Source organism: Mesocricetus auratus, unplaced genomic scaffold, assembly GCF_017639785.1.
Source record: "Mesocricetus auratus isolate SY011 unplaced genomic scaffold, BCM_Maur_2.0 Super-Scaffold_4256, whole genome shotgun sequence".
NCBI lineage: Eukaryota > Metazoa > Chordata > Mammalia > Rodentia > Cricetidae > Mesocricetus > Mesocricetus auratus.
This window is the reverse complement of record NW_024429182.1, coordinates 34,990,752-35,013,241: the sequence shown is the minus strand read 5'-3', so window position 1 is coordinate 35,013,241 and position 22,490 is coordinate 34,990,752. Positions and strand designations below refer to the sequence as shown.

At 45.2% G+C, this 22,490-nt stretch overlaps 1 protein-coding gene across 4 annotated transcripts in view; it reads left to right on the top strand.

The window, feature by feature from the left end:
* Positions 1-22,276, top strand: part of Kank1 (KN motif and ankyrin repeat domains 1) — a 201,437-nt gene extending 179,161 nt beyond the window's left edge. For 3 of the 4 annotated variants that reach the window (XM_040746150.1, XM_040746155.1, XM_040746158.1), the window contains exons 5-13: positions 10,123-10,320; positions 10,911-11,019; positions 12,259-12,501; positions 13,930-14,017; positions 15,904-16,123; positions 18,042-18,184; positions 18,693-18,893; positions 20,690-20,788; positions 21,314-22,276. In XM_040746150.1, the coding sequence (XP_040602084.1) occupies positions 10,123-10,320; positions 10,911-11,019; positions 12,259-12,501; positions 13,930-14,017; positions 15,904-16,123; positions 18,042-18,184; positions 18,693-18,893; positions 20,690-20,788; positions 21,314-21,376 (1,364 nt within the window). In that variant the 3' untranslated portion in view covers positions 21,377-22,276. The remainder of the gene's footprint in view (positions 1-10,122; positions 10,321-10,910; positions 11,020-12,258; positions 12,502-13,929; positions 14,018-15,903; positions 16,124-18,041; positions 18,185-18,692; positions 18,894-20,689; positions 20,789-21,313) is intronic. The other variant, XM_040746161.1, reaches the window with a different exon arrangement.
* The last annotated feature ends 214 nt before the right edge of the window (positions 22,277-22,490 follow it).

The window sequence follows — 22,490 nt, the reverse complement described above, 5'->3', positions numbered from 1 at the left end:
CTGCCCTCTGGCTTCAGGCTAACACAGGAAAGCAAGTCTATATATGAGGCCTGGCCACCCTGGAGGTGTCCTCTGAGGCTTTATATGCTGCCTCGTGTCTGTCTTCTGGTTATATATTTGCTCGTTTTATACAGAACTGCTTTAAAAATGCCTGTATTGTTTATATGCATAATTATGAGTATATGACCAATTAAAAATTCTAGAGTAAAATGTCCTCTGTTAGCATTTTATGAGAGGGTAGACACTTCATTGACTTATTAAGATGGCAAATAACCTTTGAATTACCACTTCATCTCAGCACAGGCTCTGAGGATATTTTACAGAGTTCAGCCAGAGTCCCTCCCTGCTGGGGTCACCGGGCCACAAGCAATAAACAGGAGGGCTATGTTAGGTCAGGAAGTAGCAAGTGCTATGGAGACTGCTTCCAATTACGGGGACAGGGAGTGGAGTATCTGGAGTGGACGGTATACTGTTGAGATCAGGGACCCATAAGCAAGGACTGACGATGATGTTTTCCTTTGCTTGTGTTGATAGGCACCTACACTTTTGTCTTTCCCATTCATTGAGATTCCTCATCTGTTTCTAAGTGAAAGCTAGTCATTTAGCAATCACCCTGGGATATTCTGTGATGTAGCATCTCCCCAAGAGTCTCTCTAAAGTGACTTCCCATGGGACCAGGAGCTCAGTCTTTACACGGTGTCCTACTAATCCCGGTCATGACCCGAGGCTTCCATCCCTGATGTAACAGTTCTCACGAACCTGTCTAACTCATCAAGTTAATCTTTTTGTGAAAATGTGGGGAGTAGATTTTATTAAGACACCCATAGAAGTCTCAGTGTGCCCCTTTATATCTGGAAAGGACAGTAGACAGTACCCTTCCTATATCTCCCTGGGTTTATGCTTTCAAACCTGGATGATTATTAGTTTTTAGTATCTGTGCTATAGGACAGTGTTTATTGTAAAAGAAAAAATGTACGTGACAACTGATGTTTATGTGGGTTTGCTTTTAATAATTCTAATGCGTGTATATATATGTATATGTATAACTAATATACTCTAATATATTATAGTTATATTTATAACTCTAATAAATACACAGAGGAGTAGTTTTAGAATAAATAGGATTAGATTGATATGTGGGCTGAAATGAAGTCTTACATGTCTGCCTCCTCATCCTTTAAAAAAAATCATGATGTCAGATGTTGATGTCAAACTTTGTCAGTACCTCAGAAACAGGTGGCAGAGGGGATACAAAAACATGTTCTTCCCAGCCTTCCTTCCTCCTCCCAAAACTGGGATTACTATTTCACATTCTTGTCAAGAGTATTCCACTGTATCACTGGAGTAATTTGTGGCCTCCTGTGCGTGGGGACCAGGAAGTTTCATTGGACTGCGCTACAGTGTGTTTTGGGCTGTGTCCAGTAAGGCTGACATTCAGTGTGTAGATCCTGACCCGACAATGACCACCTAATTAACCAGCTAATACACATGAGATCTGGGGCAGCTGGGAACAAAAGGAAACTAATACTCTCGTAGCAGGTGGTTAGTCATATTGGTTTCCACTGTCAGAGTACACAAGAGCAACCTTAAAGGCCGTCTATAACTCATATCACAAATGTATTGCAACCAAGATCTGACGAGAAAGGAATTAGGTCAAGAATGTACCCCACATAGGGCGTTTGTATGTGTGGGCTGGATACAGGAAGGTGGTAGCATTCTTAACACTGGGTCATCATACCTACCTCGTAATCCACAGTATCCCGCACACAGTGTAGGAATTCACATCAGTGCCAAAAGGCATTTGTTCACACAATCTTATCCTTAAAAAACAATAAGGAATTGGGTTTGACTTGTCTCAGAGTATCAGTAGTGGCTTGTACAAACTCAGTTCTTTCAAGAAGTTAACTTCGGGCTCTGAAGCCAGCCAGGCTGTCTGAGTCCAGATTCTCTCTGCAGAGAGGTTGTCTGTGGCAGGTTCTAATGAGGAGTCAGGGAATGTAAGAGGGTAGCATGAAGTGGTCTGCAGCACTGAGCATAAGGGCTAAGTGAAAACTGCTGCCTCGGGTGTCTGAGTTCTTCCAGAAATGGACTTGTTGAGAAAAGTTGCCAAACAAAGCTTGTGCAAGTAACCTTTGACTTCTTTCTTGTTTTGTTTTTCTTTTTTCTTTTTTTTTTTTTAATGTCTGAGTGTTTTGCCTGAATGTATGCCAGTGCACCATGTGAATGACTGGTTCCTGCAGAAGAGGGCATCAGATCCTCTGAACATAGAGTTATAAATGCTTTGTGAGCCACCATTCAGGTGCTGGGAATCAAACCCAAGTCCTCAAAAAAAAAAAAAAAAAAAAAAACGAGTGCTCTTAGCCCTGAGCCATCTTGTCAGCCCCTCCCCTTTTAATCCCAAATTTTTGTGTTCATAATTCCAACTTGTGAATTCTCTCTTACACACACACACACACACACACACCAATTATTATGCCTGTCCAACTAATATTTTATCAAGATAAAGAAATATTATAGGGAAATGGGGTATGATAAATTGTCAGGTCATGGTCATTCAAGAGCAGTAATTAGGCTCAATACATCATTACACAATATATACAAGTATTATACCCTGTCTGTAGACCCATTCTTTCTAGAGTTAAGGGTTTAATGATGGAGTCACTTATCAGCTTGTAAACTGTTGTCATTCTCCCACCCCGTCCAAGACAGTATCTCATTGTATAGCCTGGATGACCTAGAACTCAACTCTGTAGACAAGGTTGGTCTTGAACTCAGAGATCCACCTGCCTCTGGCTCCTGAGCACTGGGATTAAGGGCATGTGCCCACCACCACCCAGCAGCAAACTGTTATTTTAACCATATCATCACACTGAATACTTTCATTCTATTTAAAATTTCATTGGGAGTGAAATTGGGTGTCCTTTAGAAGAACTTGACACATTATGTTCTCCTGTAGTACCCCTGTGTGTGCTAGCTATGTACCAGAGTGCAGGTATGTGACTTCTGTTTTAGAAACATGCTTTCTTTTTCTAACAAAATTTGAATCACAAATTATACTATCCCCTCTGTATTTTCTCACCTAAATGATCATAAATGTTCTCTCAGGATTTGAGGGACAGTGTGTCATGGCTTTGACACAGCAGAACTTGGTGATGACTAGAAGTATTGTTTCTCTTGTACATCTTGTACAGTTAAAGTGGTCACAGGAAGTAAATCCTGCCCCTGCCTCTCCCCCCTTAACAAACCCTCACTGTGTGGATCAGGCTGGCCTTTTACTAGATCCTCCTGGCTCAGCCTTCCCAAGGATACCAGGTGTACACCACTGTTCCTGGCTAAGAGGAAGGAAACTCCTGTTATTAACAAAAACTCTTAAGAAGTTTTATTTTTTTCCTTTACACCAGTGGGATTATAATGATTTAAGGAGTTAAGGAGTGGAGTTTCCTTTTCCTCTCTCTCTCTCTCTCTCTCTCTCTCTCTCTCTCTCTCTCTCTCTCTCTCTCTCTCTCTCTCTCTCTCATTTTTTCCTTTTGGAAAGGGGAAGAAAATTCTAGACAAATGACTCAGTTACAAATACCCTAAAAATATCTAACTATCCCTGAGCAAACACAGATAGAACTGAACTGCCTCCCACATGGTTTTTGGAGAATTCATCTTTTACACTCAAAGGAGTTGCTGCTTAAACAGTCTCTGTGTTTGCATTCTTGGTTCTCTGGGGTTTGTTTAAAACGTTTATAAACTTGAAGACCTTAGCTGTGCAAGTTTGTAGAAGGAAATCTAGCCAAAACTAGAGTGGGAAATGAAACAGTTACAGAATTCTTTTAGTGAGCTGTCTCCTTGTTTCTTGAGCTACACCACTCAGTATCTGTTTTTCGTTTTTGCATCCCTTTTAAAAATGTTACAAAAATATCAAAATAAGCCAGGCCAAAGGGTCTTGGAACACCAACCGTGTTTAAATGGCCTGGGAAGGTGAGGGGTCTCTGCTGACCTGGGAGTCTGGAGAGCTGGCTGTTTCTCAGCCCTGGGAATTTGTTAGTCTCCGCAGAGTCTGAGTTCTGTGTCTGGGTCAAGTCAGACTCACCCCCCCCCCAGATTCCCCTCCCAGCAGAACTTTCTATGGAAGTAGCTATGTAAAACTGGCTATCCATTTCAGCTAAGGGCATTCCTCTGAATACATTTAAACATACATTATCTGCTACCACCTATTACCTACCCCCACCACCAAATGAATACTTCAGTTTTAGGGCATATTGGAATAAATGTACTTAAAGCACAGGGTTGTCTGTATCTAGGCTTAAGATGAACCCAGGTCCTTGCTGAGGAGGCTGTCTGTCACAGAGCTGCATCCCAATCTTCTTAATCTAGAGTCAATCCATAACTTTGAATACCTTTATACTTCAATCTTTTTCTTTTCTTTTGTGAAATAGTCCATAATTGTATCTTATTCTCAAAAGTGATAGCTAAATGAGGTGTGGTGATCCATGTCTATAATCCTAATACTTCAGAGGTAGAGGCCAAGGATCAGAGGATCCGAGGTTGGACTATATAAGGCTAGCCTGGTGTATATAAAGCCCTGTGTTGAAAAAGAGAAAGACATTACTTCTGATGGGCATGTTCTATGGGGCCCACACTTTTACTCCCAGCATTCAGGCAGGAGGCTAAGACAGGTGGATCTCTAAGTTTGAGATAGTAGGTTTATATAGTGAATTTTGGGCTAACCAGAAGGAAAAAGTAAGACCCTACCTCTTTTTTTTTCTTTCCTTCTTTTTTTTTTTTTTTAAGAGCTAGTTGAGCTGGAGAGATGGCTGTACAATTAAAGGCTAGGGCTCACAACCAAAACCTGGCCAGAGAGATGACTCAGTGGTTATGCATACTTAATAATCTTTCAGAGGATCCTCCAAGTTCAGTTCCTAGCACCCACATGGTAGCTCACAACCCTCTGTGACTCCAGTTCCAGGACATCCAACATCCTCTTCTGGCCTCTACACCAGGTGTGCACAAGGTACACATGTGTACATGTTTGCAAAATACTCACATAAAATAAAAATAAGTGGGCTGACTAGTGGTAGCACACACCTTTAATCCCGGCACCCAGGAAGCAGAGGCAGGCAGATCTCTGAGTTTGAGGCCAGACTAGTCTACAGAGTGAGAATGAGTTCCATGACAGCCAGCGCTGTTACACAGACAAACCCAACCTGAGGGGGGGGGGGGCATGGCATGACTTTTATGTGACCCTGAAAGATTGGGATTGTAGGACTGGTCACTTGACCATTTGTTAATGATCTTGGGAAAAGGCATTCATCTGTGAAGGAACGATCTTAAAAGGACTTAACTCCGCCCCCTCCCTTGGCAGCCCTTCAGCTGACACTTGTCTCAAAGTTCTGCTCTCTTGAACTGTTGATCTTCCTAAATGGTTATTAGCAAATTCATGGTGTCCACAGGAATGGCAAACACAGTCGATGATGGTACTGTGTCTTTTCCTGAGCGGAGACTCAGTCATACTTCAGTAAAATTTAGACTCTGTATTGCCCCCCCCACCTATTCATGTTGATCAATAGTTGTATGTTAAATGCCAACTGTATTTTTAAAAAAATGTGGTGCTTCAACAAAGAGATAGACAGATGTACCATGAATAACTGGCCCTCTGTTTGGGCAGCTAAGACATGTGTGACAGAAATGATCACCTGTGGAGATAACGCTAGGTAACAGAAAGGTGCTCAGGGTTCAGCTGTGGTCAAGGCCACCAAGGTCTGGGGAGGAGAAGAGGACCTTCGCTTCTCTGGGAGGAGCCTGGACAGGGTACATTTTATTTAACTCAGCCTTAGTTAATGCAGCCTGGGATTTCTGGGTCAAGTCATGGGAGGGTATATAATTAAATGTGGGTGGGGTTGTACTGAAAAAGAATCTGATTCTTAAGTCCACTCTAGCGTTGTAATTTCCGAGTGAGTGTCCACTTTCGATACGTGCTTGGCAGCCATTTGAACTATTCTCAGGAAAATACCACAATGGTGCTAGAAATGACTGAACTGCAGCTCTGACCTGTTGCTGTGGTTCCAGGGCTTCTGGCTGGAAGTCACTGTTTATGTCGCTGACTCCATGCTTGTCCACTCGGGGCAGAATTCCAAGAGAAAAGGTCCTGCTCCTCCATCCAAGCCATGCACTTTTTCTCCCCCCCCCCCCACAAAGGGACCTTTGTCAAAAATAGAATCTCTGCTTCTCCCTCGAGTCAATGCAAGCCAGTGTGTGCACCCCAAGGGCGCGTCCCTGCTTGTGCCCATCCACTCCCCAGGAGATTCAGCTACACTTTGGGGGAAACACCTAAAGTCATGGGTGGCCTCCATCGTGAGTCAGAAATTATGATTCTTCTCATTCTTGACAGGGAAGCTAAGCGGTCTTTAAAACTCACTCGGAATGCTAAACCTTAGGCACTGCTGCTCGGCTAGTTAGCCTGCCATACTGTTCAGAGTTATGTTTTCTAAAAGCATCTGGGAAAATAAATAAAATTTGGATTTGCTTGCCAGAGTAGTGTAGATATCTGTGGATGAAACTTTCAAACTTCATCATAGTAAATTTTCAAAAGCCAGGGAAAAATGTCACAGCAGAATTAGAAGGAAGGAACCCTGTAAAATTCTCCTAGTTTTCACAGAATGTTTTATTTAGTACTTTGTTTCTAATGTTCCTAATGGTGGGAATACTATAAAGTTTACATTATTTTTCTTCAATATAGTTTGCCTTCACTATAGAGATTGTCCACATATTAATTCCTGCATGTACTTTAGAACTATAATTAATACATTGAATGGATGCTTTTCACTTTGCAGAACACTAAGATTTCTGTTACTCACCGTCTTTTTGTCATCACTAACCTGGCCAAGTCCTAAAATGAAGCTCATGCTTTATTTTTATCTGTGACCGCTTTTAATGACTTAGCGACAAAAGCCATCTCACAGCGGCCCACTCCTCTTTCTGTCATTTCCCTGATTATACATGTGGGAGCCATTGCCGCCCAGTGGGTATCTGGAACATCTGGACTATAGGGCCAGCATTCTGGAAGGTGTTTTATAATCACTACTCGTGCATTTTGCTATTGTTTGAGGAACATGTAATGTTTGCTATGGACTTCTACCATTGGTGGTCCAGGCCTGTTAATTAAACCACCAGTTATTTCTAAGACCCCATACACATCCAAGCTGATAAGTTAAGACTGAGGGGCATGTACTCTTATTTTTCAGCAGTCAAGTTGTAGTTTTGTTTAATCTTAATTTAACAGTTCTTGATCCTGGCTGCAGGGGACAATTGTGGGGAAAGGTTAAAAACAAAACAGAAACTGGGCATGGCAGCACATGCCTTTAAAGTAGGCACTGACTGAAGAGGCGGAGGCAGGCTGCTCTCTGAGGCCAGCTGGGTCTACATAGCACATTCTAGGCCAGCCAGAGCCTCAGAACAATGATGATGGTGATTCCTGAGCCCACCAGCACATAGTAGCCCTTTTTTGTCTTTTTAAAAATCCCATTCCCTCATATGCATGACTCCCAGTCATGACCAGGGTTAAAGTCATCTCACTGGAGTTTGCTGGCCACTCTGGTTTTGCCTGTCCATCCCCACTCTTCTTGCATGTGGCACAGTCCTCTGTCGGAGCTTTATGCTGGGCCAGGTGCCACTCCATATGATGCCCATGCCTATAGGAGGGGCCTTGCCAAGCTCAGGGAATCACGCTCAGGCTGTTCAAGTCCAGCCAGTTTAAACGCCACCCAGAACAGATTTTTCCAGCAATGTAGGTAGCAATTCTCCCTGATGTGACTAATTCAGGCTAGTTTGGTGCCTGGTGACCTTGCCTTACCTGTTGGCCTTGACAGCATCTCTGACTTCCAGGAGAGTTGCACAGATGCTTAGCAGAGGACATCTGTTGTCCAGTACTGTTCCAAACCCTGCAGAAGACACACAGATACAGATGCCTCAGGGACTTCACAGAGCCTGCCCTCCCAGGGAGGGAATGCAGGGGAGCTGAGAATGCAGGGTGGGGAGTGTTTTGTTTGCACCGTGAAGGCTTTCTGGAATGGTGTCCTAGAAAAGCAGAATTAAAAGAATAGGATTTAGATCACGTCTTGGAAAGAGCGTGAATAGGACTAACCATGAAAGGTGGCAGAATGCCAGGCTGGTGAACAGCTTACTGAGAGAAGACTTCACGCTGTGTCACACCACCACATGGAACCCGTAACGGCTGCATAGAATTCTCTGTCAGAGTGCCCTATAGCTCACCCACCAGCTTCTTACAGAGACTGTGATGTCAGCTTCGCCTATCCATTTTAAATATGAGCCTTACAGAGACTGTGGTGTCAGCTTCTCCCATATTTTAAATATGAACATTATGAGAACCCTTCTGTATGTTTCTGTGAATCCTTAGAATAATACTTTTGGAAATCAAATTACTAGAAAACAGCTGATCCATACTTAGTATGGATTATACAAAGCGAAGTAGTAGTAAATATATGAAAATTTTTAATCACCATAGCTGATTCATTTTAGTGGAGTTTTACTGATTAAGCGTCTATAAAGGTATATTGTTATAGTTAACTGGGCATAGTGGTATGCAGAGGCAGCAGGCAAGATTTCTGAGAGTTTGAGGCCAGCTTGGTCTATGTGGGAAGTTCTAGGCCTGCCAGGGTCATATAATGTGTCTCAAACTAACATATATATCCACAGATTCCCATTTATTTGCTTTTTAATTTAATCTTATATTATCAACATCATTTTAGTGCCAGTCTTATTGAGAATTATGTGGTACATATCTGTCCGGTGAACAGATATGAAATGCTTCTCATGTGGAGAGGTAATCTAGTAAACATGATGAGAGGAAAGTTGACAGGGAAATATTTCTAAGACTTACCCTATCCCTGTGGCATAGACCCCCAAAGTGTGGCAGATGATTTCACTGAGATAGGAAAAGTTGGTTTCACTTGAGGGAGGGGAAGAAAGATGTGGCGTGTGGAGCTAGGGAGATGGAAGAGCTGGCAGGAAATGAGGGACCCCAACTTTGGCTCCCCTGGACTTGGGTCCCTTTCTCCACAAAGACCAAAGGAATAAGGGGACGACAATGGAAAACAAGATGGTGCCAGGCCATGATGGCTCTGTGTGTCCTCCAGGCTGTGAGGACTCCATTTCCCAAGCTTCCCTGGTGGAGGAGCTGCCCTGTAGGTTGTGTTGGCTTTTTTCCTCAGTTGGAGTCTTAATGGTGTTGCAGACGGATGGGAACATGGTTCCTGCACCAGTGTACCAGAGAGAGGCAGTGACAGTGGCAGAGAGATGGCAAGCCTTGGTAGGTCAGCATTGCGGTGACAAGGGCAGAGCTTAACAGCCGCTGAAGGCCTTGGAGGGGTGAGTCTGGAGGGGTGAGTCTGGAGGGGTGAGTCTGGAGGGGTGAGTCTGGAGGGGTGAGTCTGGAGGGGTGAGTCTGGAGGGGTGAGTCTGGAGGGGTGAGTCTGGAGGGGTGAGTCTGGAGGGGTGAGTCTGGAGGGGTGAGTCTGGAGGGGTGAGTCTGGAGGGGTGAGTCTGGAGGGGTGAGTCTGGAGGGGTGAGTCTGGAGGGGTGAGTCTGGAGGGGTGAGTCTGGAGGGGTGAGTCTGGAGGGGTGAGTCTGGAGGGGTGAGTCTGGAGGGGTGAGTCTGGAGGGGTGAGTCTGGAGGGGTGAGTCTGGAGGGGTGAGGAGTCTAGGTGACGCAAATAAGCAATGTGATGGACTCAAAGGGGAGGCGCAAGAAGTCGCTGAGGAGAGGCTGAGTTGTGAGACGTGGGTTTTGTTTTGTCTTAAAATTTTTTTTAAATAATTTACTTTTTTGATTATTTTTAAATTTTTTTTATTAATTTCAAAAATAATTTACTTTAAAAAGTGTGTTTGCATTAGTGTTTGCCTGTGTGAGGTTGTTAGACCCCCTGGAACTGAAGTTACACACAGTTGTGAACTGCCATGTGGGGTTTGGGTATTGAACCCGGGTCCTTTGGAAGAGCAGCCAGTGCTCTTAATCAAGCCATCTCTCCAGCTCCATGAGAATTGTTCTTAACAAAATGACTTTTGAGTATGTTGTGCGGTCCTAGTACCACATGCCCACACTCTGTTCTTTCTGGACAGGAAATCACTTGGAATGTACGTGTAAGTGTGGAGGCCTTCGGTCCGAAGGACTGTTAAATGTGCCAGTGCCCCAGCCTGAGCGAGAGACGGGAATGGTAGAAGGGAAGCTGGTCAGAGGCCGTGACCAGTTCCTCACTCAGGGAAATACTCTGTCCCCAGTGAACCTGACAGATGACCAGATAGCCACCGGCCTCTATGGTGAGTCTCCTCACAGCGTGGTGTTGGAATTGTAGGCAGCACTGCCAGCATCCCAGCTGATGGTTTATGTATTGACCTGGAAAACAGGTTATATAATTTTTTTGGCAGCTAGGAGGTCTAAGAGTATCTTTACCACAAAGCATGTTATGTAGTCTTAGCTACAAATTGTGTGCTATACAAACAACCCTCCATTCTTTTACATGCTGGCATGCATATCCACTCCCGGCCAACGAGGTTATTAGCCAAAGAAAAAGTATACCAATATCCCTACCTTGTCCTAAGTGTGTCTTAAGGGTGAAATGAGATACAACGTCACTTTATAAACATTATAGCCTGGTACAGATGCCCCTTGTCACCCAGTTTGTAATGTCTGGGCACACTGACAGATTTTCCCCCATTTAAAAGAACATTATTGATAGAATGATAGATTACTTTCTCTGTTTGCACACACTTTCCCAATGGGTTTCATGAACGTTTCTCACAGAAGCACACTAAGGTCTGTCTGTATTCACAAACATGAGGAAAGAATGCCCACTCAATTTAACTTGTGTGATTTCCATCACTTTGATTCCCTTTTTTTTTTTTTACAGTATATCCAAATAATGAAAACACACTGAAGTCCATCATGAAGAAAAGTGATGGGAATAAAGACTCCAACGGCACCAAAAAGAACCTTCAGTTCATTGGAATTAATGGCGGGTAAGGCAACTTGGTGGTGTTTGAGTGCAGAGACACCTGTCTCCTTTGCCTCCTGCCTACTTAAGTCACTGTCAAGGCGCCTAGTCTCGATGATAGAAGAGTCCCTCCTCAGAAAGGTGCACCCGGGCTTATCTTCTCTCCTCTTGCTCCTCCTTCAAGGGTACCCACTGAAGCTGGGAAAGTGATATCTCCTCACCTCTGACCTGAGGGGGGAAGCATCTGTAATAAGAAAACGGGAGGATTGCTGCTCTCCTTTGGATGCTTGTACATGTTAGAATACTGGAGGCAACAGGAAGAGGCTAGCAGCGTTGGTCCAGGGCCCAGTGACAGTCATCCACTTCTCCAGAATGGATTGCTTTTGCCTTAGCTCCCTGTGTTCATGAGCAAAACTATAGGGCATTTCAGCTGAAGAGTAGTAGCCCGGCCCTCGCTCCAGTTCCTTGCTTTCTGCATAGAATCCCTAGCAGTTATTGGCCCAGGTGGTTGAGCCTGTTTGTCCTCCTGCAGCTGAATCAAAGCAATTAGTCGATTACTCAATAAGCAAGCAACAGTGCAGCGTTGGGTATTTATAGGGAAGTGGCTACCAAGAGAGGCTTAACATGATGGTGCATGTTTTACAAATCTTCGGCTTTATTGAATGATGTGGCCCAGAAGATTTCAAAGGACATGCAAGAGAGGAACTATTGGTTACTTTTATCGTCTGTTCACCTTGACAATGGGAGAACAAAGGGGTCAAAAATAGGAAGGATGGAGGGAGAAACAGCAACTGCAGATCTGCTTTTCTATAAAGTCACCTTCTCAATTTATTCTGAGCTAATGGTGTCATGCCTATTTTGTTATTATTATTACTATTAAGCCAAGTGGTATATGATATCAGTCATCAACAGGGAGATACCTCTTTGATGTCAGAACTCACTGTAAATCTACTAGATCTTACTTTGAATTCCCACCTCCCTCTCCGAGAGACAGGGTTTCTCTGTGTGGCTTTGGAGACTATCCTGGAACTCATGCTGTAGACCAGGCTGACCTCAGACTCATAGAGATCTGCTGTCTCTGCCCCCTGAGTGCTAGGATCAAAGGCACCACCACCACCCACCTCTTACTTTGAATTTCCAAGTGTAGGCTCTAAACCACTGTAGGTGTCTGCAGTCAGGCAACAACTTTCCCTTTGCAGGAATGTCTGTCACTGGGTCTTTATGGGGACACCCTGCATCTCCTGAAATCCCAATTGCCACCTAGGTATGAGACAACTTCAAGTGATGATTCCAGCTCAGATGGAAGCTCTTCTTCCGAGTCAGATGACGAGTGTGACACCATTGAGTGTCCTCCCGAGGAAGAAGAGGAGGAAGAGGAGGAGGACGACACTCGGGGAATGGCGGAAGGGCACCATGCAATTAATATTGAAGGTTTCAAGTCTGCCAGGGTGGAAGATGAAATGCAGGTTCCAGAATGTGAACCTGAGAAGGTGGAAATCAGAGAGAGGTGTGGTACATTCCCCTCCCCTCCCCGGTTCCTCCCATGCTTGGTGTGCTTGGGTCATTGAATTAACTGTTTCAGACAGTTTACGACTGTATCTGTGGGTTTAGTCTTGTCTGTGTCTCGGAGGCATGCACATCTGGTCAAGGTACTAGTAAATACAAGTGCAGAGTATGGTCTCTCTCAGATCTCCTAGCTTAGCAATGAGAAGGGCTCAGTTGATAGTCTCCTTTGTTTGCTGAAGCTTTAACTCTTTGCTGCCTAACTTGGCATATGGAACCGTGGTCCACTATAGCGTCTATTGTTTGAACACGTCACCTTGTGTACAAAGACATCTTAGGCATTTCTGATGACCAGCACACTATATAAGATTTCAAATTTTATCTTAATTCAAATGTGGGAATCGTTATCACACAACCATTGTATATGTGCAGAACAAGAGTTTAGCCTCAACTAAAACTCCTGCTAACTGGAAAGGTGGTGGACATCAGTCCCATGGCCCTGTTTTGTTGCTTACTGAGTGATTAGGAACACAGCAGTAGATGTGGGACTGTCATAAATATCAGCTGAAGTAAAGTCTCATACACTCTGGTTGGCTAAAATATCACCTGAGAAGGAGTGGGTTTGAGACACTGTTAGTAAGTATGGAATTTGCTTATAAAATGAGAAAAGATGGAAACGTCAGTGTGGTTTTTTGTTCTATAAAGTATACTTGGAACATTTCAGCAAGTGTTTGCTCTGTTCCATTTGTCAAATGGAAGCTTGCTGACAACACAAGGTAAGTGTTTCCAGAGGGTTTGGAATGTCTTCTGAGGTTCAAATGACTTTATTGATATATTACCATGTCATTGAATTTGGGGCTTTGCATATGTGTTGAACAAACACTTGAGTTCACTAGATTGGGTAAAACATAATAGAAATATAGTAATTTAGACCTCTTTAATTCCTTAAGAGTAATATATATGTATATATATAGGTAATAAGCTACATACATATATATTTTTTAATAGAGTCTCACTGTGTAGTCCTGGCTGGACTGGAACTCACCATGTAGATAGATCATGGCTAGCCTCAAACTCACAGAGATCGCTTGCCTTTGCCTCCCAAGTACTGAGATCAAAGGCATGTGTCATCACACCTGCCCGAGACTATTTTTAAGAACTTAAAATAAAAGGAATAAACTTTTCCATATGTTATTTTGTAATGTCCAAAATGGACAAACTGATGTAGTAGAAGTTACCCTTATGCAGTTACCTTCATCGCAGAGACACTGGCTTTGTTGTAGTGATGTCAGTAACCCATGCCTGGACACAGCTCCAGTCATCATGACCCGCCTAGGCTGGCCTATTAAATGGTTGTGGGCTTTCAGATAAAAATCACTTTTATCTTATGGCAAGTCCTGAGTTTTCTGTATTTCTTTTCTCTCCCCTTTAGGTATGAATTAAGCGAAAAGATGTTGTCTGCCTGCAACTTACTGAAAAATAACATAAATGATCCCAAAGCTTTGACCAGCAAAGATATGGTGAGTCTGATGATAGGAACAATCCCCAGGCTACGCAGCGTCACCCAGGTGCCCCATGGTCAGGAATGTGGCAGCCTGAGCTGTTCTGTGCGCGTTTCTTCCTGAGCCATTCATTTCCAGCATGTCTGGCAGAGGGAACATCGTACTGCCCAGCTCAGGGAGCACACTGTGTCCCTGAGGCCCAGCTTCCTCTATCCTTTACCCACCCTGTACTTTGCTCGGGGCGGAGGCATCTGGGAAGCACATACTTGGCAGAAAGAAAGAGAGGGCTAATTGCAGGCAGTCTTCTTCTTTCTCCATGTTCTGCTTCTGCCCACAGAACCTTCTGATCCAAAGAGCAGCATCCCAGAATGTTTTCAAAAGCAAGGAGTTTTTAGAAGAAATGTATCTGGGATGAGGTCAGCCTTCCTTTCAGTTAGGAAAGTACACATTAGGTTCTGGTGTGGAATGCAGATGGCCACTATTTTTAAACAGAAAAATAGCTGCACTGTCATGTCACAGTTGGAGAGATGCAGAGGCAGGTAGCATAGTGGCCGTGATTATCTTAAGGGTCAGGAGTAGCACAACACAGGACACGAAGGTAGTGTTATGTCAGCGGCTCACCTGGCATACTGACAGGTGACTCACTCCTGTGCTGACAGCCAGATCTGCAGCTCCTTGACCTGGCCAGGCCTCTGACTGGCAACTCCATCTTCAGGGCATTGTGAAAATGTGGCTTCTTGCATTAATTTGATAATAACATAGATCTGAATCTTTGTGTGTCAGCAGGTTTGGCTCATTTAAGGCTGAGTCATCCGAGCCCTAATCTGCTGCTCAGGTGACTTACAAGGCTCTCGGGGTTTTGGAGCTATGAAAGCAAAAATCCTTGAAACATAATTGGAATGCTGTGGGCCTGGCACGTTATGTTAGAAGTTGACAGTGGCTGTCGCATGCTTGGATACAAGTACACCAGGAACTTGTGTCCATGAGGCCACACTAGCCAAACCTAGCCCCCAATATCTGTGGCCCTGAGAGATGTGTCCATAGGGCCTGCAAGATGACTTAGTGGGTAAAGGTGCTTGCTGTCAACCTGATGGCCGAAATCTGAGCCCCAGGCCCCACCTTGTGCTTGAAGACAACCAAAATCTTGAGGTTATTCTCTGACCTCCAGACATGCTTGTGATGTGTGTGTTGCGTGTGCATGTGTGTGCACAGGCTAGCGTGCCCATGCGCATGTGCACACAAAATAAACGTATAAGAAGATGTTTAAGTATTTGTAGAATACCAGCCACCTTGTCAGACTGGTAGTGCTAGAATTAGATTATTCCAGTTTTCTCTTTGAGATAGTTGCTCACACTTAGCTCAGGTTGGCCTGGAACTTGCTATGTAGCCTAGGCTAGTGTCACCTCCCAGCCTAGTGCAGTGGGAAAGTTGGAGCTAGTCAGTCTGGGTCAGGAGGCAGTTTAGTTGTGAGAGGGCTAAGTTCTTCCTGATTCCAATGAAAAATTCACTTGCAAGACCAGTTAGTTTCAGTAAACACAAACAGCTCAAAAGTTGAGCCAGACCTACTAGATACTATAAAAATGAGGGGGTTTTGTTTTAAAGAGAAGATACAGAGTAAGGCAGATACCCAGGGTTATTTGTTCATAAGTAGTAGACTCCAGAATTGAACCTTGGGGATCTGGCTCTAAACTCATTTGCACACTGTTGTGACCTCTTTCTTAGTTATCACAGTGTGGACAAACCAGGAGAAGTTCAAGTTTGCTGCTTGAAGCTGTTCTTGAGGCACTGGGTCTCTCTAGACTTGAGAGCAGATGCTGAGAACATACACTTTGACTATAAAAGGCCTGGTTGTTTGGACTTTCAGAGAGAGCTATAAATAGAACAGCAACTTGGTGTTTTGGCAGAGGTTCTGTCTGAACACCCTCCAGCATGAGTGGTTCCGAGTGTCCAGTCAGAAGTCGGCTGTGCCAGCCATGGTGGGTGACTATATCACTGCCTTTGAGGCTGTCTCCCCGGACGTGCTCCGCTACATCATCAACATGGCCGACGGCAATGGGAACACCGCCCTCCACTACAGCGTGTCCCACTCCAACTTCCAGATCGTCAAGCTGCTTCTGGATGCAGGTATGGAGGCTGCCCTGTTGCTCCCCTAGGGACAGGCAGGCTGTGACTTGTGCTTACAAAGCCAGTTGATCTATGCCTGAGTTCTTTGGCCGTCCTAAAGTCTCTTCATTGTGTTTCCACATGACATGGCAAGAATATTGTTCTTGAGTCATGATGGGAGGCAATGAAGAAACGGAATCCCGATCTATTTTGAAAGGAGGTTTTAAAGATATTCTCGCTGCAGGTCAGCTGTCTTCAGATGAGGTGTACCCCTGCTAATAAACATGACTACACTTGCTCCTCGATGAATCATGCAGGCTTGGCGGCAGAGTACTGCTCACAGGCCCAGAGTCACAGCTTTGGTGTCTGCGACCACCCCATTTGTCCTTGTACGCCAGCCTCCATGTGGCCCTATAGAAGTGAGTGGTTGCTCAGGGTGGTGAGTAGAAAAGCCACGATAGAGTCATCATTGATCCTGCCCAACTACATGGCTCCCAAAGAATCACAAAAATCAGAGACAGTGTTTCCTGTTACCACCGGACCATGTTAACTGACGCTAGTGACGCGCCATCCCAGAATGCAGCTCTGGGTCATCTTATACATGGCGTGAGAGGGCAGTACAGGAGGAGCCCCTTGAGAACGTAACCCTTCAGTAAGTGTGCCCAAGTGGGGCAGCCCCCAAATCACTTCCATCATTAAATAGTATTTTTGGTACGCCACTAACACAGAATTCACACTAACTCAGTCCAGTGAGGACATAATGTCAACCCCTGATTTATGTGATGAAATTGTACGATTTCCTTTATTGTCTCTTGATGGCCTGATGAGCATTACTCCATCTCAGAGTTGTTAATACAGAGAAGAATAATCCAAGCATGCTTGTCATTTGTTCATGTTCTCAGTTTCCGACTTCCCTTTCTTGGTGTGGGGTTGTTGGAGCTATGGCCCACAGCCTTCTGCATGCTGGACAAGCACTCTCAGTGAGCTACTCCAGGGCTGCCTAGTCTCCATTTCAGTGCCCACGTTAAGGGATAACTGCTTCCACCTGACGATGGGAAGGGGGTACAGGCTTCCTTCCCTCCAGACAGTAAGCTTTAGCTGGGGATACTGTTAAACTAGGAACATGCCTAATACCCAGGGAAGCTGAGAACAAGATTACAGCATTGCTCTTGAAATGAATGGCTTTTTTTCTGCCCTCAGAACCCAGAATGGATATCTTGCCAAACTGAATTGATTCTGTTGTTAGGTTGTTTCAGTTAATCACTTCATTTACTTTTTATTGCTTGCTATTTTGAATAGATTTCATAACTCTAGGTGCGAGGACCTTGGGTACCCACTTTGCTACCAGGAATCTTTGCTTCTTACACATAAGCCCTTCTGTGCATCCCATTGTGTTATTACGTAATGGAGTGGGATCCTGGGCATTTGATACTTGATAGGTATAAAAGCTACTTTCCATTACTCTTCATCCTGGTGTGCTGTTAAAGCTCTGGAACGCTTCTTGAGAATGGAGAACAGAGAACCATAGCTCATTGGGGTCGGGTAGTCCTTGGCAGTTCCTATCTTGGAGGACTTACTGCGTTAATATTGATCTCACAGAACAAGCACTAGCGTTAGAAGCCATGAGGTTGCGTTTCTGAACATGTGCCAGTCTAGATGCTCACTAGGGCTTATGCTCCAGAGCAAGTACACTTAGAACCTCCTCGCACACCGCCAGGCTGTCCCACCAAAATCACCAGTCACAAGCAGGGCACACTGCAGTAACTTGCTGCCACTTCTGCTGCTGCCAGCCCTCTGAGACAGGGCATAAAAACAAGCGTTTCCTTCTTAGTTGTTTCCATTCCCAGAGAACTTTTCACAGGGCTCTTGTAAACACCACACTTCCCATGAACACCTGCTGCTCTAGATGGCTCTCCCTAAAGAGATTCCTTTCTTGTAGACGTGTGTAACGTAGATCACCAGAACAAGGCGGGGTACACGCCTATCATGCTGGCAGCCCTCGCAGCCGTGGAGGCAGAGAAAGACATGCAGGTCGTAGAAGAACTCTTTGGCTGTGGAGACGTGAATGCCAAGGCCAGTCAGGTTGGTGTCTTGCTTACTATGCTAGCTACCCGTGCCCTGGCCAGCGTGTGATGTGACCAGGTTGACGGAGTAGCGGTGGTGGCAGCTGCAGCACTGACCAGCAGTGACACGTGGGTTCAGTCCCACGATGCCAACGTCGGCCTACTTTGTCTAGCCTCCCAGGCAGCTTGCAGGGGAACTACAAATATGCGTGTCTGCAAAGGACCCTACCTGTGTAGGGTTCTCACCATACACCCATTGCCTACTGATTCCAACTATCTTGCCCAGCTTTATACCAGACCCAGAGCTCTAAGCCTAAATGTGTTCCTAATTTGACCTTAAACCTCTTTGGAGCTATCTACCTTGCTATACTAAGACAGCCTTAGAGTTGTGGTGAAAACCTGACTCCACCCTACGTGCTCTTCCTTAGCTCATGGCTCCAGTGCCTTGGTGTGTCATTTATCCCGCCCCTCCCCCAGCCTTCCTGCCCAGTCTGCACTTCCGAACCTAACCCTCACTTCTTTCTCAGGCAGGACAGACAGCCCTCATGCTGGCCGTCAGTCATGGGCGAATAGACATGGTGAAGGGCCTACTGGCCTGTGGGGCTGATGTCAATATCCAGGACGACGAAGGCTCCACTGCCCTGATGTGTGCCAGCGAACATGGGCATGTGGAGATCGTCAAGTTACTGCTGGCCCAGCCAGGCTGCAATAGCCAGCTGGAGGACAATGTGAGTAGCACTGGGCCTCCAGCCAGGGGTGGGTGGGTGGGGGCCCCTCTGTCCTGCTCCTTGTAGCCTGGTGGCGTCCAGGCCTCTTCCTTTTATAGCCCAACTGAACAGCTTTTACCATTTATAGTCTGACACTACATTAGCTAAGAGCAAAAATAAATAAATGGACCTCACCCTTGAGTTCATAAAAGGAAGACTGTGAGAACCAGTGTCCCATAATGGGAGTGAACAGATCGGCCCTAGAAAAATCACACTCGGTGGAAGCAGTGTGTGAGCAGTCTCTCGGTAGAAGTTTGTTTGTTTGTTTTTCCCCTTGGATGGACCACTTAACCATGCAAATGCAGTGTCACAGGTGAGCTGCCATGGCCTATCAACATGGATATTCTGTGACACATAAGCCAAGAAGTCCACGAGCTCCCTTACTGTTCTGAGTACATTTTCTCAATCAGCTCCCAGTCTGTCCCACTCCAAGATAAGCCTTGCAAGAGGACAAGCCAAAGAGACCATGCACTTGCAGGCAGAAAGCATAGTACTAGCACTCGGCTGTCCAGGGTCAAGGGAGGTCAGACCAGGCCAATCCTGGTTTTGAAAGTTTATCTCTGTGGAACACAGGTTCAAGCCAGTGCTTCCTTCATTTCAAAACAGCATAAAGTTAGTTACAGGAAAAATATCCTCCTTTGCCGTAAATTTCAGATCCTGCTGGGCTCACTCCAACAAGCAAAACAGGGGAGTCTTCACTAGGGAGAAGGGCAGCCCCCTCCTGTCTCCAGGGAACATGCAATTCCCTTCGCTTGCTCCAGGAGCGAGAGTTTACAGCTTGCCTTTTCCCCACTACAGTTTCAGCCGCATGTGTTTGGGAGTTTGTTCAATTGCTTTCTTTCTAAAAACTTGTCTGTCTGTAGTAAGAATCTATAACAGAATGGAGCCCAGATATCCTGGCTACCCAGCTAATTGCCCACTTCCTTACCCACACACAAGTAGGCTGACCTCCAGAAAAAAAGCTGCTCCCTGGATTCGCAGTGTGGGAGGTGCTAATATTCAACATGGGAATCGTTTCCTGTTGCTGTGACCAAAGGAGAGTCCCTACTTCAAAACCAGACAGGAAATAAGCTGCATTGTCCCCTTGTCTTAGTTCCTTCATATCCAGTTCAGGCCCTGCAATTTAATAAGGACCAAACGATTAACAAAACAATGTTTCTATCTCATATTTAGTGTTTCCCCCTGGTATTTCCAGAAGATACATGCATGCACGCTGGCAGGGTGGAGTGCTTATGTGTGAATGTGACCTCCAGCTTTCAGTAGAGGTGCTATCAGCTACAAGATCACAGCTTCCTCATCCAGAGGAAGGCTGAGGTGTTTGCAACTGGCTAGACTTGTTCACATACACCCTAGTTCTTGCCTGATCATTTGTGACTGTAAGGAAAGCCACTAAGGTTTCTACCCCTCTTATTTCTACCACCCCTTCTGGAGGGTGGGGCAATTGGATAGGGGGTTCTTTGTGGACAGCCTTCAGTTTTTAATGTAGCATATGGACCTGTGTGAACACATCTCTCTTGCCAACACTGATAGGCAAAGCCAAAGTAAATGAATGATTCTCCTTGTGTTTGGCGTCTTATGAACAGAGGCTAGCCTCTCTTATCCCCGCATCCTCAAGACCCAACACAAAAGATTCAGAAACACTGCCTGAAGGACTGAACAGATGGCTAAATTTGGAGGACTTTATCAGTTTTCTTACCTTCTGACTGCTTGACATTTGAGAGACTCAGCCTGATCTGTTGTGTCCATTTCCTCTTTAGGATGGCAGCACCGCTCTGTCCATAGCCCTGGAAGCTGGGCACAAGGACATTGCTCTTCTTCTATACGCCCACGGCAACTTTGCAAAAGCCCCGTCTCCGGTCAGTATCGCGCATTTGGCATTTACAGAAAGGATGGAATCCACAGGCTGGCAGGCCACCTTTCCTAGGGGAATTGACAGGCCACAGGGTCTTCTGAAAATGGGAATTTTAGCCCAGAGCTTCATCATTTCTACCCCCATGCCAGGGAAGGCTGGGCCTCAGACATCCTTGGGAGACAGCAGCTCTCATGAGGGGCCAGTTCCATGCTTGGTGATCCATACAGCACAGGCTGAGCCCGTGGCTACATGCCACTGTGTTCCTGACACTGTTCCTAAAGCCGTCAGTGGGCTGTGCATCATCTCCAAGTTTACTCCGCGTGGGAGGCTGACCGGCTCAGACAGCCGGACAAGTCCTGCTAAGCCTGGCTGGCTTTAGAGCCACGCCTGCTGAGGATGGACATCTGTCCCTCATTCTCAGCTAGAGCTCTCCTGGCTCTGGCACGCAGGTGGGTGTCCGCTGTGATGAGGCAGTGTCCTGAAGTCACTTATTAACTAACCTCCACTTTCTTCCTTTCCTGGGCTCTAGGGCACCCCTAGGCTCGGAAGAAAGACATCGCCTGGTCCTACTCACCGAGGTTCCTTTGACTGACGATGTAAACATAGCCCTCCATGTGCGTGCCACCACGAAGCTGCTAATTATTCCTGTTGGGGCGACAGATACTGAATGTATATGGACCACGCTGGGCTGAACAGCAAACAGAAGAAATGTAAAGGAGTAAGCTGAAGGCTGACACTTTTGCAGGGAAAACAGAGCTGGTGGGAAATGGCCAAGCTAAGTTCAGGCAGTCTCTCTAGCCTTCTGCTCTTGGAGGACTTGGACCCAGCTCTGTGGCTGCTGAATTGACTCTGTTTAGTTGCAGTGGTAGGAAATGGTAGTCTGGCTTGACCGGACCACTTCTACAATGTAAGCAAGTGACAGGTTCTCCATGACATTGTTGTTTTAAAATTTTCCACAAATACTTACACTTACTAAAGTGGAACCTTTGGGAAACCTTTCCAGTATTCCATTCCAGGATGCTTTTGTTCATTTCTCTCTTGTCTTTTGAAATAAGAAACTTGAGATGACCTTGATCATTAGCCGCTTGGCCCCCAGGCTGATAACGTATGGCTTAAAAATAAAAGATGGGCTCTCAAACCATATAAACTTACAACAAGAAATATTTCCAGCTGGTTTATCTAGGTGGATGTATTATATGACTTTTTATATAAAAAATTGACACAGCATTTTCAACTTTTATATTCCACAATAGAGTCATAAAGAAACATGTAATGTTACATTTTTTAACAGCTGCCCAACTGTGTCTGTATCTGGTGATAAGGATTGAATTAGGTAGAGGAGTGGGCTCCAAATTTGCCTCTAGGGAAACATAGTGTAGTTCTCTGTGTATTTCTATCACGTCACATTCACTTTGGTCCTGTGTATGTATTTAAATGTTTGAAGTGCCTTAGACTCTTGCCATATTTTCAAAATAAAATTTCATTAAGCTCCTTCAGCGTGTCCCTGGTTCATCACTGACAGATAGCTGTCTGCCTGGCTCTGATGACTTACAGCACTGGCCACAAATGCTGATGGATGGTTTGGGCTGGGAGAACAACAGCATGGTCTACTGGCCCCAAGCTCCAAGCGAGGCCTGATTTCTAAAGGTGTGACACAGGTTCCACATCCCCAGGTTGCATGCCACAACACTGAAATTTACGACCTT